This window comes from Microcaecilia unicolor, chromosome 11 (assembly GCF_901765095.1).
Source record: "Microcaecilia unicolor chromosome 11, aMicUni1.1, whole genome shotgun sequence".
Taxonomy (NCBI): domain Eukaryota; kingdom Metazoa; phylum Chordata; class Amphibia; order Gymnophiona; family Siphonopidae; genus Microcaecilia; species Microcaecilia unicolor.
Window position 1 is genome coordinate 40,113,842 of NC_044041.1, and position 14,560 is coordinate 40,128,401.

General features: G+C 42.6%; 1 protein-coding gene across 2 annotated transcripts in view; it reads right to left on the reverse strand.

Moving 5' to 3' along the window:
- Positions 1-14,560, reverse strand: part of MPHOSPH9 (M-phase phosphoprotein 9) — a 146,121-nt gene that overhangs the window by 75,872 nt on the left and 55,689 nt on the right. For both annotated transcript variants that reach the window (XM_030219563.1, XM_030219564.1), the window contains exons 12-15: positions 9,774-9,929; positions 5,542-5,629; positions 4,753-4,968; positions 4,470-4,517 (exon numbers count right to left, since the gene is read on the reverse strand). In XM_030219563.1, coding sequence (XP_030075423.1) covers positions 4,470-4,517; positions 4,753-4,968; positions 5,542-5,629; positions 9,774-9,929 — 508 coding nt within the window. The remainder of the gene's footprint in view (positions 1-4,469; positions 4,518-4,752; positions 4,969-5,541; positions 5,630-9,773; positions 9,930-14,560) is intronic.

Genomic DNA, 14,560 nt, shown 5'->3' on the forward strand with positions numbered 1-14,560 from the left:
CATTTGAAGTGCATGAGACTTCTAATTTTAGTCTTTTTCAGAAAAAGGCAAACTGGACTGTTTAGCTTGTTTCTGCTTTTGATATGATTTAGTGTTTTTATTTATTTTTATAAACAAAGATATATCATTACAAGAAGAACAAAATGAAGTCAAAGCTAACACAATTTAATATTATGAAGAAAAATGTCCATACATAACAAAATATAGCTTCAACTTCTAAGTTAGACCTCAAAAATGAGAGGGGAGATCAAGGAAATTCAAGAGAGTTGAAAGAAAATACCACAAAGAGACTTAACATGATCCTGCAGCATCAAAATACAGTATGTCAAGATCCAACTAATAACCTAGAATCCTCCAGTGCTGGCTAAATGTTTGTTCTGCAGAATGTTTCAGTTGCTCATGTTAAAAGAACACATAACATGCATTTACAAAATGTAACTTACACACTTACAGGAATAACAAAATAAAAGAAGAACTTATAGCCCTAGCCTTCTGGCACAAACAAGAAATAACTTTCTATGTTAAGTTAATTTTGTAACATCTGGAAAAACCCAGATTCTTTGAACTACAAAAAGGAACCGGTACATTACTAAAATACAGATTCATAATCATATCCACATCTCGTTTGAAAAAACAGAAAACAAACGAAACTAAGAGAGTAGCTCAATTAACTTCATCAACCAAAGACTGTTAAGTAATGCTGTAATATCTAAATTATCTGGATTGTCTAGATTATCTGGGGAAGGCACAAGTATTCTGACCTGATCCACGGTATCCAAATTTCTTTTACAGTGGTGGAAATAAGTATTTGATCCCTTGCTGATTTTGTAAGTTTGCCCACTGACAAAGACATGAGCAGCCCATAATTGAAGGGTAGGTTATTGGTAACAGTGAGAGATAGCACATCACAAATTAAATCCGGAAAATCACATTGTGGAAAGTATATGAATTTATTTGCATTCTGCAGAGGGAAATAAGTATTTGATCCCCCACCAACCAGTAAGAGATCTGGCCCCTACAGACCAGGTAGATGCTCCAAATCAACTCGTTACCTGCATGACAGACAGCTGTCGGCAATGGTCACCTGTATGAAAGACACCTGTCCACAGACTCAGTGAATCAGTCAGACTCTAACCTCTACAAAATGGCCAAGAGCAAGGAGCTGTCTAAGGATGTCAGGGACAAGATCATACACCTGCACAAGGCTGGAATGGGCTACAAAACCATCAGTAAGACGCTGGGCGAGAAGGAGACAACTGTTGGTGCCATAGTAAGAAAATGGAAGAAGTACAAAATGACTGTCAATCGACAAAGATCTGGGGCTCCACGCAAAATCTCACCTCGTGGGGTATCCTTGATCATGAGGAAGGTTAGAAATCAGCCTACAACTACAAGGGGGGAACTTGTCAATGATCTCAAGGCAGCTGGGACCACTGTCACCACGAAAACCATTGGTAACACATTACGACATAACGGATTGCAATCCTGCAGTGCCCGCAAGGTCCCCCTGCTCCGGAAGGCACATGTGACGGCCCGTCTGAAGTTTGCCAGTGAACACCTGGATGATGCCGAGAGTGATTGGGAGAAGGTGCTGTGGTCAGATGAGACAAAAATTGAGCTCTTTGGCATGAACTCAACTCGCCGTGTTTGGAGGAAGAGAAATGCTGCCTATGACCCAAAGAACACCGTCCCCACTGTCAAGCATGGAGGTGGAAATGTTATGTTTTGGGGGTGTTTCTCTGCTAAGGGCACAGGACTACTTCACCGCATCAATGGGAGAATGGATGGGGCCATGTACCGTACAATTCTGAGTGACAACCTCCTTCCCTCCGCCAGGGCCTTAAAAATGGGTCGTGGCTGGGTCTTCCAGCACGACAATGACCCAAAACATACAGCCAAGGCAACAAAGGAGTGGCTCAGGAAGAAGCACATTAGGGTCATGGAGTGGCCTAGCCAGTCACCAGACCTTAATCCCATTGAAAACTTATGGAGGGAGCTGAAGCTGCGAGTTGCCAAGCGACAGCCCAGAACTCTTAATGATTTAGAGATGATCTGCAAAGAGGAGTGGACCAAAATTCCTCCTGACATGTGTGCAAACCTCATCATCAACTACAGAAGACGTCTGACCGCTGTGCTTGCCAACAAGGGTTTTGCCACCAAGTATTAGGTCTTGTTTGCCAGAGGGATTAAATACTTATTTCCCTCTGCAGAATGCAAATAAATTCATATACTTTCCACAATGTGATTTTCCGGATTTAATTTGTGATGTGCTATCTCTCACTGTTACCAATAACCTACCCTTCAATTATGGGCTGCTCATGTCTTTGTCAGTGGGCAAACTTACAAAATCAGCAAGGGATCAAATACTTATTTCCACCACTGTAGCTGGAAGATAATAAATCTTATTGTAAGGCAGTATCCCAGTTTCTTGACACTTCAAAACCTCCATCAAGTAAACAAATAGCATAGAATCCAAGCAAAAATCTTAGGAAAATTCAAAAAGCGAAGATTGAGACTTCTAGGTTCATCTTCCATAAATTCCAACCGACAATGTCACAGTATTATCTTTAATCAACTCTGCATTGACCTTCCTCAATTCTTCTACAGATGATTTCTCAACAGTGAACATAGTTTACAAAAAGAAGGATTATGGTTAGAAGCAAAATCAAACAGCTCAATTTTCTCAAAAAGAGAGGACTTACCTGACCAAGAGTTCAAGGCCTAGAGGGACAGGGGAGCCACAACAAAATAAGTAAATAAAGTGCCAAAAACTGAAATTAAGGGGAAGAAGGGTAAAACCTGGTCCCACAGGAGGAAAAGACACAAAACAGCACTAAAGCACACAAAAACTGGGCAAACTCACGGAGAAATGAAAAATAATATCGCAAGCATGAAGGAGATCAGACAAATGTGTCCCCTCAGCTCTGCAGAAAAAAAAGAGACTCTCCTGATCCCTCGTGGCGACGGAAGGTGAGAAGGTGTGTACATGCATTGTGCATGTTCCTATAGACTTCTACAAAAAGAACTCAGGGGTGTGACTCCACTGCGGGCTCCCTTGGATGATGTCACCCAGATACTAAAATATATCTTGCTTGTATTTGGAGAAAAACAAACAAAATACCAATCCACTTTTCAGACAGGCAATATCTAATCGGATTTACCATTTAACCAAATGCTTCTCAGAAGCAATGTGCCTTCAATTTCTTCCGAAACATACTAACAGACTTCAGCAGGTAATGAATTGCATAGACACTGGCCATACACTGACAACGCCACAGATAAGTCACACAAATTATGCGATCCTTAATGAAGGCTCAAAAAGTAAATGTGCACATTGTGATCACAACAAATGACCACAAGAATAGCAAGAAAAACTCTAAATAAGCTGGAGAATTAAAAACATCCCAAAGCAGCTTACATTTTATTCTTTGAACCACTGGTAATCAGTGCAGCTATTGCAAAACTTGGGAGATGTATTACTCACAACAGCAGTTTGGCAGCAGCATTCTGTGCCAAGTTACCCACAAATGAGACACCAAAATACTTGTTCTGCTTAATAGAAAGATTAGCCATGAATGTTACTACCACAGAATGTTTTCTAGCTAGGAGAAGCCAAACCTGCTACTGAGGTCCAAGGAAGAAGCAGCAAAAAAAGTCTCTAGTGTCACTGAACCACAAGTACAGTCAGCAAACAGCTGCCACTATTAGAGAAATAAGGGCGAGGAAGAGGAGTACGGTGAAGGGAAGTAAGAAGAAAGAAGGCAGACAGAGGGAAACACCATCATGTTACATGACTTACTTTGTAATTCACTGCATTTAATGACAGAAGTAAGGAGAACAGAACTGATAGGCTAAGGGATGTGGCAACAGGATGAGGAGGGGAGGGGGTGGGGGAGGAAGGTAAAGAATACACGTGATCAGACCTGCGAAGGCCTAAATATTGGGGCTCTCAATCGAACTGTATTGTTGAAGTTGCAGGAGCACCTCAATGAGGCTGTAGTACAAGAGAGCAGCCTCGGCTGAAGGGGTAAATGGATAACAGCGAAGGGGGGGAAGGGGGGTGTGGGGAGGGGTTAAGTTGGGGAAAAATTCCAATTGCTGCATGTTAGTTAGCAAATTGTTGTATAGTTCCATCAAGGTATGATGTACGTTATATGCAAACCTTTGTGTGACTATGTTTATTCTGCTGCAGTATCAATAAAAACCGTTTAAACATAATGACAGAAGTAGACTAATCTGTGAAGCAATCTAAAACCCTGTCAGCTTGAACAATATTGGGTGACAAAGCTCTCCATGTCTCCTTTAAAACTGGGAGATAAAAGAATGGATAGAGGTTACGCCTGAACACATGTCTGTTATGCACTAACACTTCTGACCTACTCAGGAATTCTAATAGAGATCTTTTGTATTACAAACTTTGCTTGAAAACAAATTTCAACAAGATACTACATTGATTAACCATTCCTTACCTTTACTCTCTCATGCTCTTTCCCAAGAGATTCATAATCCATTAGAAGCTGCAGAAAAATTTTTAAAAATCCATCAATTTCACTCAACACTAAAAAATGCAAACGATTAAAGTAATCTAGTACATATTAGTAAAAAAATGTTTTTGAGTCCCAGTATTTGTACCAGTATCAGGATAACCAGCAAGCAACCATCCAGTTTAATGCGATACCTACAATTTAACAGACTTCAAAACCTGAAAATTCTGCCAACTAGCCTAGGACAGACATCCACTGTCTCACTTACATTCTGAAACATTTTGCATTCTTGCTTTATTCTGTCATCTTTATCGTCCGATAGTCTGCAAGACTGCTGAAGTGCTGCTTCTAGGTCTCCGAGATTGGATTTTAGTCGGTTGATTGTGTTGTCCTTCTCTTTATGGCTTGTTCGCATTTCCTCAATCCGTTCATGTAAAACTTTACTAGTGTTGCTGACTGCATTAAAGCGTTCTCTCCAGTCCTTCTATAGAATTAGATACAAATATATTTTATATAGCTCAATGAAGATCTCAGAACACATTATATGGTCAAGGCTGATTACAGTGTAACTAGGAATTAACAAGGAGATATTAGATCTTACCTGCTAATTCGCTTTCCTTTAGTCCCTCCAGACTGGTGGGTTATATATTATGTAAACTGCAATGATTGTACCATAGAAAGGCGGTATATCAAATCCCTTCCCCTTCCCAGTGCCGCCGAGTGACAGAGCCGGGCTGTCATCACTGCCCTCCTTATCTTCTTGCATCTTTTCCTCCCTCGGTCTTTCACTCTCTTGTTCCTGTGTGCCAGGACCTGGGTTATCGCATTAAATGAAATCACCTGGGTCCCGACACACAGGAGCAGGAGAGAGAGACAAAGGGAGCAGAGCCTTCTGCCTGCCTCCGGAAGCCTTGCAGAGCTTGGAGATCGGGTCTGGGGAATCTTGACACCCCCCCCTCCCTGTGACCCTGCCCCCTCCCCTTCTACTGCATGAATTAATTGAAAACCGAATTATCAAGGAAGTCTCTTTCTACTCAGTAAGAACAATCTTACTTACCATTTGAATTTCAAGCAAACTGTTCTTAGTTTCAACAGTTTGCATTTGAGTGCTGGCATCAGTCAAGGCTCTTTCAAGCTGATCACATCTAGGAGCAAAAACCAAAATGGTATTGAAACAGAAAATAAAATGATTCAAGAACGCTACAAGGCAAAAGACTTAAATAAAGATGTAAACTTTAGAATATATGGTATATGTAGGTACATCTTTAAATGAAGACAGTGCACAGCATATGCCTATCAGTTTCCCAGAAAACAACTGTATTAGTATATCTATTATGTGAAATTTCTAATCAATAATTTAAAAAAACTATAGAAAATATGGTCAAGTAGTGCTCTGTTGCACTCAAAATTCAATCACTAATCCACAATTCTGTGTTTTTCCAGAATTGAAATGCTCAACTACCAAGAACATAACATACATAAATTAGTGAGGAACTCCATTCTGTGCAGGGCTGGGCAGCATTATTTTAGGTCTCAGGAAGCTCTTCCTTAGAAATTTAGAGTACATTATCCCCAGGATTTCCTGCTACTCATAGGCTCTGTGAAGCTAACAGACAGCAAGATAGATAACAGATTCACATATTTCCAACATATAAAATAAAACTAACTTCTTAGAATACAGTTTAATCTGCTTTTTCCTTAATATTTCACAAAGCCTTTGGGCAGCAGAGCAATCTAGTAACAATAAAGTTTTAAAAAGCTTACTGAGACAAAATGGTATCAGTTAATTATGGCAACATTTTAAAAATATGACTGCCACAAAAATAAAACTAGCTTAATAATACACATCCTGGAGAAAGAGTACAGACAGAATGAAGTAAAACAATTAGTGTGGAAAAACGCTGTGCTAGATGATTGTGTTAATTCTGAGCCAAGCCATCCTACAAATACTGTCAGTGATGACTGAGGTGGATCATATCAAACGGTTGTAGAGCAACCCATAAGCCCACAGTTTTGTCATCCTCTTCAGAGTCATGCCCCACTGGCATTACTTCCTCCAGCTGCAGGATGAGAAAATGCTAATAGTGTACGATTTATAGTTGATGTGCTACAATCTTGAATATAAGCATAGCTGCTTGGTAAGACTTTCTTACCTATTGGGGAAGAATCAATAATTACTCAATGCCATGGGAAGAAAGTTGCGACTTGAAGGTCTCAGGTTTGTTTGGGGTTTTTTCAGCATTGACTCAGAAAGAACAGATTAATGAGGGAGTTATATCTGATCGTGTCCAGGAGCTTTATGTACTTTATACTTTAGTTCAAGTTGCCTCGAGACAGAAAAAGATGAAACTACAGTGTAGTAAATTTAAAACAAATCGGAGAAAATTTTTCTTCACCCAACGTGTAATTAAACTCTGGAATTCGTTGCCGGAGAAAGTGGTGAAGGCGGTTAGCTTAGCAGAGTTTAAAAAGGGGTTGGACGGATTCCTAAAGGACAAGTCCATAAACCGCTACTAAACGGACTTGGAAAAATCCAAAATTCCAGGAATAACATGTATAGAATGTTTGTACGTTTGGGAAGCTTGCCAGGTGCCCTTGGCCTGGACTGGCCGCTGTCGTGGACAGGATGCTGGGCTCGATGGACCCTTGGTCTTTTCCCAGTATGGCATTACTTATGTACTTATCCCTGGTTGAAGGTCCTACAAGATCTGATGCACTAGAAGTACAACAACTTCATTAGGTCCTCTGAAGGTTTAAACGATTTTAGGCTAGATCTAAAACCTTAGAAATATGTCAGAGGAAGCAGGATAGAAGTAGTTCTCTTGATGCTTCTCCACTACCAAGATGGTATATTCAAATCATCTTGTGAGGGCATTTGATAATAGCAGCAAAGTGAGAAAGAAAATATGTTAAGTGACCAGTACCCCGATTGTCAAGAAGCACTGTGATGTGTGGAGCCAACAAAGTGGAGGGTATGGTGGATGCTATTACAATAGTGGGAGCTTCTGCTGGCAGCAAGATGGCAGCAAGGGGTCTGTGAGCACACCCGTTTGAGAATAAGTCAAGATAAGTAACACATTGCCTGAATTTTTTATGTAATGTTAAGAATAAAAGAATAAACAGCAAAGAATTGAGGTACTGGTAGGTTGGGGGTAAAAGTCTATGATTATAATATTGATACGGCAAGAGGTTCACCGAGGGAGTGAAGTGACACCAGCCGTTAAGTATATATGAGACTTACCCGCTATAATCATTGCAACATATTGTACTTTTTTGGATCCTCTACTATATATATTGTTTTTGGCAGCAAGATGGAAGCAGTATCCTGGATAAAAGTTTTGTAAGAGCTGTAGGAAAATTATACCATTGTCCTGTGCAATTGGTATAACCTACTACTACTACTACTACTAAACAGTTCTAAAGCGCTACTAGGGTTACGCAGTGCTGTACAGTTTAACAAAGAAGGACAGTCCCTGCTCAAAGGAGCTTACAATCTAATGGACAAAATGTGCGATCAAATTGGGGCAGTCTAAATTTCCTGAATAGGGGTAAAATGGTTAGGTGCCGAAGGCGACATTGAAGAGGTGGGCTTTGAGCAAGGATTTGAAGATGGGCAGGGAGGGGGCTTGGCGTATGGGTTCAGGAAGTTTATTCCAAGCATAGGGAGAGGCGAGGCAGAAAGGGCAGAGCCTGGAGTTGGCGGTGGTGGAGAAGGGTACTGAGAGGAGGGATTTGTCCTGTGAGCGGAGGTTTCGGGTAGGAGCGTAAGGGGAGATAAGGGTAGAGAGGTAATGAGGGGCTGCAGATTGAGTGCATTTGTAGGTTAGTAGGAGAAGCTTGAACTATATGCGGTACCTGATCGGAAGCCAGTGAAGTGACTTGAGAAGAGGGGTGATATGAGCATAACGGTCCATGCGGAAGATAAGGCGTGCGGCAGAGTTCTGAACGGATTGAAGGGGGGATAGATGGCTAAGTGGGAGGCCAGCGAGGAGTAGGTTGCAGTAGTCAAGGCGAGAGGTAATGAGAGAGTGGACGAGAGTTCGGATGGTGTGCTCAGAGAGGAAAGGGCGAATTTTGCTGATGTTATAGAGAAAGAAGCGACAGGTCTTGGCTATCTGCTGGATATGCGCAGAGAAGGAGAGGGAGGAGTCGAAGATGACTCCGAGGTTGTGTGCAGATGAGACGGGGAGGATGAGGGTGCCTGCTGGTTTAGCTGAGGTAGGGACTGATCAGCAGCCTTCTTTATGGGAGGAGCAGAGGCCCTTGCTGAGACAGAGTTCCTTTCATAGGTTTTATTCAGCTCAGATTTTTAGCTGGCCTTTTATCTTTGTTTATTGATACCAGTCCCATGGTCTGCCTTGAGTTGGGCAGCTGCAGTTTTGTTTGCTTTGCAGTATTACCATTTTCCCACCCAGGGCACTGCTCTTTCATCTTCTGTAGTATCAGGTCCCCTGCTAAGGCAAGTGGTAGAGCAGAGCAGCAATTTGAGGGAGTGCTTTTCAGTGACAGAAAGATCAAGAAGGAGAAGCCACCGTGCTCCGTGACAGCACAGCCACTAAGGGGTTCATAGGGCAGCCATGAGGGAATCATAATTTTTTTTTTTAAAGGACCTTACCGCTGTGAGGCATAAAAGAGACTATTTTAGTGGTACAGAAGTAGTGGCGCCAGGGGCACAATCAAAAAATATACAGAGAGGTTTATATTATCGGTTAACGCATGTATGTATAAACTAAACAAAGTCAAAGCAGAAGAAATTTTCTGCACAGGACCAATAAGCAGATTCTGGACAGGCCTTTACTTTGAGTTTTGGTGCAAACTCCACTGGTAAATGTACCCACTGATTTTGCACCACCACAGGTAGTTTTGATCATTATCCCCTTAGTATCATTATTTGCAGTGGGATGGAAAGGTTGCATAATAGGCTGTCATCTACTGAATATTCAATGGATAATCCCCACCTATTCATTCCTAACACAGCATTCTCATCCTCTCTCTACACTATCTCCCCAACCTATGCACTCTTCCTCTTCCCCCTCCCCCCCCCCCCCCCCCCATCTACCTTTCTCTTTGCCTCCCTCCAATCACCCAGCTCTCTTCCAGGCTGTCTATCTCTCTGTCTCACTCTGGTCCTGCATCCTCAGGGGATTATTTGCAATCTAGATGAATTTGACAGCACAAAGCACCCCTTCAAGCATAAGCACCCAGTCCCTGGCAGACATCATAGCATACCAAGCGTATTATATATAGAAAGATACAAAAGAAAAAAAATATATATATGCCACTAGTTACCTGTCTAGAAGAGTTTGGTTAGTTTTCTTGAGCTCTTCTGATGCAGATAACATATTTATATCAAACTGATGTTTCAAATTATGTATCTCTGCCTCATAATAATCCCTTAAATCTGCTATATGGCGAGCATGTTTTTCCCTCAAACTCTGACGAATCCTGTTAAAAAGAAATCACAAACAAAATACGTACACCTTGACACATTTTACAACCATCAAAATTTAAACTACCACAAAATTCCATGTTATATGGTTCTGATCCTAATGAATTATGGATAAGCACAGCATCACACACAAAAAAGACACTTCAATAAAATTTGGACACCATTCCAAGACTTTCATCTTTCCTCTGCCTTATCCTTTAGCAATAAGCAGAGAAGAGCTAAAAAAAACTACAAAAAAAAAAAGTTCCTTTAATGATACAAGAAAAAAACTGTTTCTTAGAATTCTGAAAGGTAATGCCCCTTCTTCTTTCAGAACTGAGGACTCCTGTTTAGAAGAATACAGGCTCATAAAGAGGATCAAAATGTTCTATGCAATTCCTTTTTTTGTGTGTGTTTTGGAGGGAAGGAAGCAAAGTTAACTTACCCATAACGGAGGTTCTCCGTAGACAGCAGGGGAATGCAGCCACACTTACCGGTGAAGTCTCACGACTAAAGCCTGTGTGCTGCTGCTCTCCCCTAGCTAAGAAGCCTTTTTAAGCTTCAGTGAGCATGCATGGGGATTCCTGCATCTAGAACAACACCCTCTATTACTTCAGCTTCTCCAATAGCTATTGGAAAGAAAAGGGGACAGACAGCAGGCAAGTGCGGCTGCATTCCCCTACTGTCCACAAAGAACCCGTTATAGGTAAGTTTGCTTTCTCTGGAGACACGCAGGGGAGATGTAGGCACACTTGCTGGTGAGTCCCTAGCTGAGTATTTCCAGGTGGCTGCTGATTCGCTCAGCAAGCAAAAAAGGTTCTGGAGGACTGACTGGCCGAACCCCATGTCCTGAGCATTGGAGAGGTCTAAGCACTAATGCTTGGCAAATGTAATGTGAAGCCCAAGTTGCTGCTTTACAAATGTCCACTTAAGGTGTGTTTCCGAGAGGAGCAACTGTAGAAGCAGTGGCCCTGAGGCTCTGTGCTGTTACTCAACCTGGTACTGGAAGACCTGCCTCTCTATAACAAAAATCAATGCAGTCCGCTACCCAAAAAGATATGGTCCTTTCAGAAGGTGGAAGACCAGGGTTATTAAGGTTAAAAATAACAAACAGTTGAGTGAGTCAGTATGATTTATGTAACAAAGCAATGCATGTCGGCAGTCCAAGGTGTGGAGAAATACTTTTGCTGACAGGGAAAGGGGATGGGATTTGATATACCTCCTTTCTGTGATTACAATCAAAGTGGTTTACATATTATATACAGGTACTTATTTTGTATCTGAAGCAATGGAGGGTTAAGTGACTTGCCCAAAGTCACAAGAATTGCAGTGGAAATCAAACTCAGTTCCCCAGGTTCTCAGGCCACGGCACTAACCGTTAGGCTGCTACTCTACCCCCTGATGAAGCCTGAGGGGATGGGAATAAGGCCGGAAGGAACATGGACTAATTCAAGTGGAAGTTTGAAACGACCTTGGCAGAAACTTTGGGTGGGTGCATAGAACTACCTTGTTACGGTAGAACTGAGTGAAGGGAGAGTGTGTATATATATATATACTTTGTGCTACCTCTGTGATACTTCGTACCATACCTGTATCATACTTGTGTCATCTCAGCAATACTTGTACCATATCTTGTAAGCCGCACTGAACCTGCTATCGAGCGGGAAAGAGCGGGGTATAAATGCTATATATATATATATATAGCATTTATACCCCGCTCTTTCCCGCTCGATAGCAGGTTCAGTGCGGCTTACAAGATATGGTACAAGTATTGCTGAGATGACACAAGTATGGTACAGGTATGATACGAAGTATCACAGAGGTAGCACAAAGTATGATACAGAGTATCAAGAGATGATCCAGTTATAAAGAGTAGGACAGTAGGGAGAGATGTGGGGGAGAGGATTGGAGTATGGGTAGTGCTAGTGGCGTGGATTAAGTTTGAGAATTAAGTTGGGTTGTTTGGGTAAGCTTGTTTGAAGAGGTAAGTTTTCAGCAGCTTTCGGAAGGGTAGGTGTTCATTGGTTGTTCGGATGTGTCGAGGTATTGCATTCCAGAGTTGGCTGCCTATAACGGAGAAGTTGGGGAGATAAAGATTGAGATACTTACGTGAGGATTTGGACCCGTTCCTGGCTGGAAGATCGATCAAGTTGGTCATGTAGCTTTGATATTCGCCATGGAGGGTCTTGTGGATCATTATGTGGGCTTTGAAGTTTATGCGTTCCTTGATAGGGAGCTAGTAAAGTTTTTCACGAAGTGGTGTTGCACTTTCGAATCGTGATTTCACAAAAATGAGTCTGGCTGCTGTGTTTTGGGCGGTTTGGAGTTTTTTCATGATTTGGGCTTTGCAACCAATTAAGATACTGTTGCAGTAGTCGGCATGGGTGAGTACTGTGGATTGTACTAGGTTGCAGAAAGTTTTCTGTGGGAGGAGTAGGTGACCAAAGCTTGCAGCTTGCTGACCCTTCGTGCTGACACAATGGTTGCAAGAAACGCCACCTTCCATGTAAGGTACTTTAGGGAGGAGAATCCCATTGGCTCAAAGGATTCCTTCATCGAACAATCCAACACCAGATTAAGGTCCCAAGTTGGTGGTGAGTTTCGTAAGGGAGAGTGTAAAATGACGAGGCCCCACACGAACCTAGATACTGTAGAACAGGTGGACACAGGTTGGTTGTCAATTCTGTCGTGGAAAGCCACAATTGCTCACAGGTGAAGCCGAACTGACGTGGTCTTCAGGCGTGACTCCATAAAATGAAGAAAATAGGTGAGAAAGTGTTGAAGTGGACAGAAGATTGGGCCTACATTGTTTGCACGAGACCAGAGAGTAAAATTAGTTCACTTAGACTGATAAGATTTTCTGGTACTGAGTCGTCATGCTGCTAGGACTGACGTCACTTCTTGGGGAAACAGGAGAGCATCTACAAGGCTCCACTCAACCTCCATGCTGAGAGAGAGAGGAAGAGAGAGAGAAAGAGAGATTGGGTAGATTGGGGTAGAAAGGACTGGCCTTCACTAATGCGGGATGGTTTCCTAGCAGAATTGGGACATCTACCTGAAGAACTAGGAGCTGAGGGAACTATAGCTGTCTTGGTCAACAAGGGGCTTTTAGGATGATCACCGTTGCATCTTGACGAATCTTTTGAAGACCTCTGGAAATAAGTGGAAATGAAAGAAAGGCAGAGAGAAGATGGTGATTCCAAGGTATGTCAAGCTGATCTCCTGGCCGAAAAGAACAGAGGAGGGGGCACACTTTGTCCAGGGCTGCAAAAAGGTCCATTCCAGGTGTCCCCATTTGTGGAAGAGTCATTTAACAACCTTGCTGTCAAGGGACCATTTGTGCAGATCCAATTTGTAGCCGAGGATGCCTGCAATCTAACGACCAGGTAGGTACACTGCCCTTATGTTGGTGCGTAACAAAATTGCCAGGTGGGAGCTGAGGAAGGTTATGTATGGCTTGGGGATTTTTGTACCTAGTATTTTAAAATGAAGGCGCTTTGAGGTTGGAGGAATAGAATAACATGTCTGCTGTAGGTCCTGCAAGTCCTGATAGTACAAGGGCCTCCTTGCTGGGTGCTGCACAAGACTTAAGAATGGTTAAGAAATACCTCCTGTTCATAGTCCGGGGGTTAGAGTTGAGTGCTAATAATGTGGACACTTTGTAAGAAGTTGGGATAGTAGTCATCTTCCACCAGGGCTACACTTTGTGTGGCTGAAGGAGGAACAGTCTGTCTCTCAGGAACAGGTGCCTTCTGCACGGTGACCAAAACGTCATCCTCCTGATCCGAGTAGATTGATTGTGGCTGCTGCTCTGGAGAAAAGCAAATTGAAGGGCAGGGTTCCCAGTGAGGTGGTTAAAAGAGTGGATCTACATCTTTCAGAGGCGCGTGGAAGTGAGGGTGCTATTCCTAGAAGCTCTCATATATGCTGGTAGGCAGAAGAAATGGTCTTAGAGATGTACCAAGTGCTGTTGGAATGCTAGCCAGTGCAGGGGTGGAGCAGCGATCCGAAGACTTGCGACCTTGCTCCCCACCAACACCAATATGAGGTGCGAGAGGGCGATGGGAGCTGAAGCACTGCACGGTCTTATACACACCTCCCCCAGTAGAGCAAAATCTGGACCCTGAGGAGAGGGAGAAGGAGAGTTACCATCTGGTACTGGTGCCGCCATATTGAAGAATGAGTTTGGAGTATAAGGGAATGCTTCTCTCACTGTGTGCTGCACATTGTTTGGCATTGGTTCTCTCTCTCTTTTTTATATGAAGGAGCTCCTGAAAGACAATGGAAAGGGGAGAGATACAACTGCTCAATAGCAGGAGAAAAAACTGAGGTGACAGAGGAAGCTGCTCTAGGTATGGGAATCCCTGTGTATGCTCACTGAAGCCTAAAAAGGTTTCTTAGCTAAGGGAGAGCACCAGCACCAGGCTCAGTCAAGAGACTTAACAGCGAGTGTGCCTGCATCTCCCCTGCTTGACTCAAGAGAAAGCAAAGGGCCAGAGGTTATGTTTAACACTCCTACTTACCTCCACTCCAATGGTCCGAAATACACTCTATAAAATTATTGTTCTCCCTTATCATAAAACAAATTGCAGCCAAGGTCACTGTTCTTCTCATTCATTAAGTGGAGTAGTAGATTAGAACAGCACGT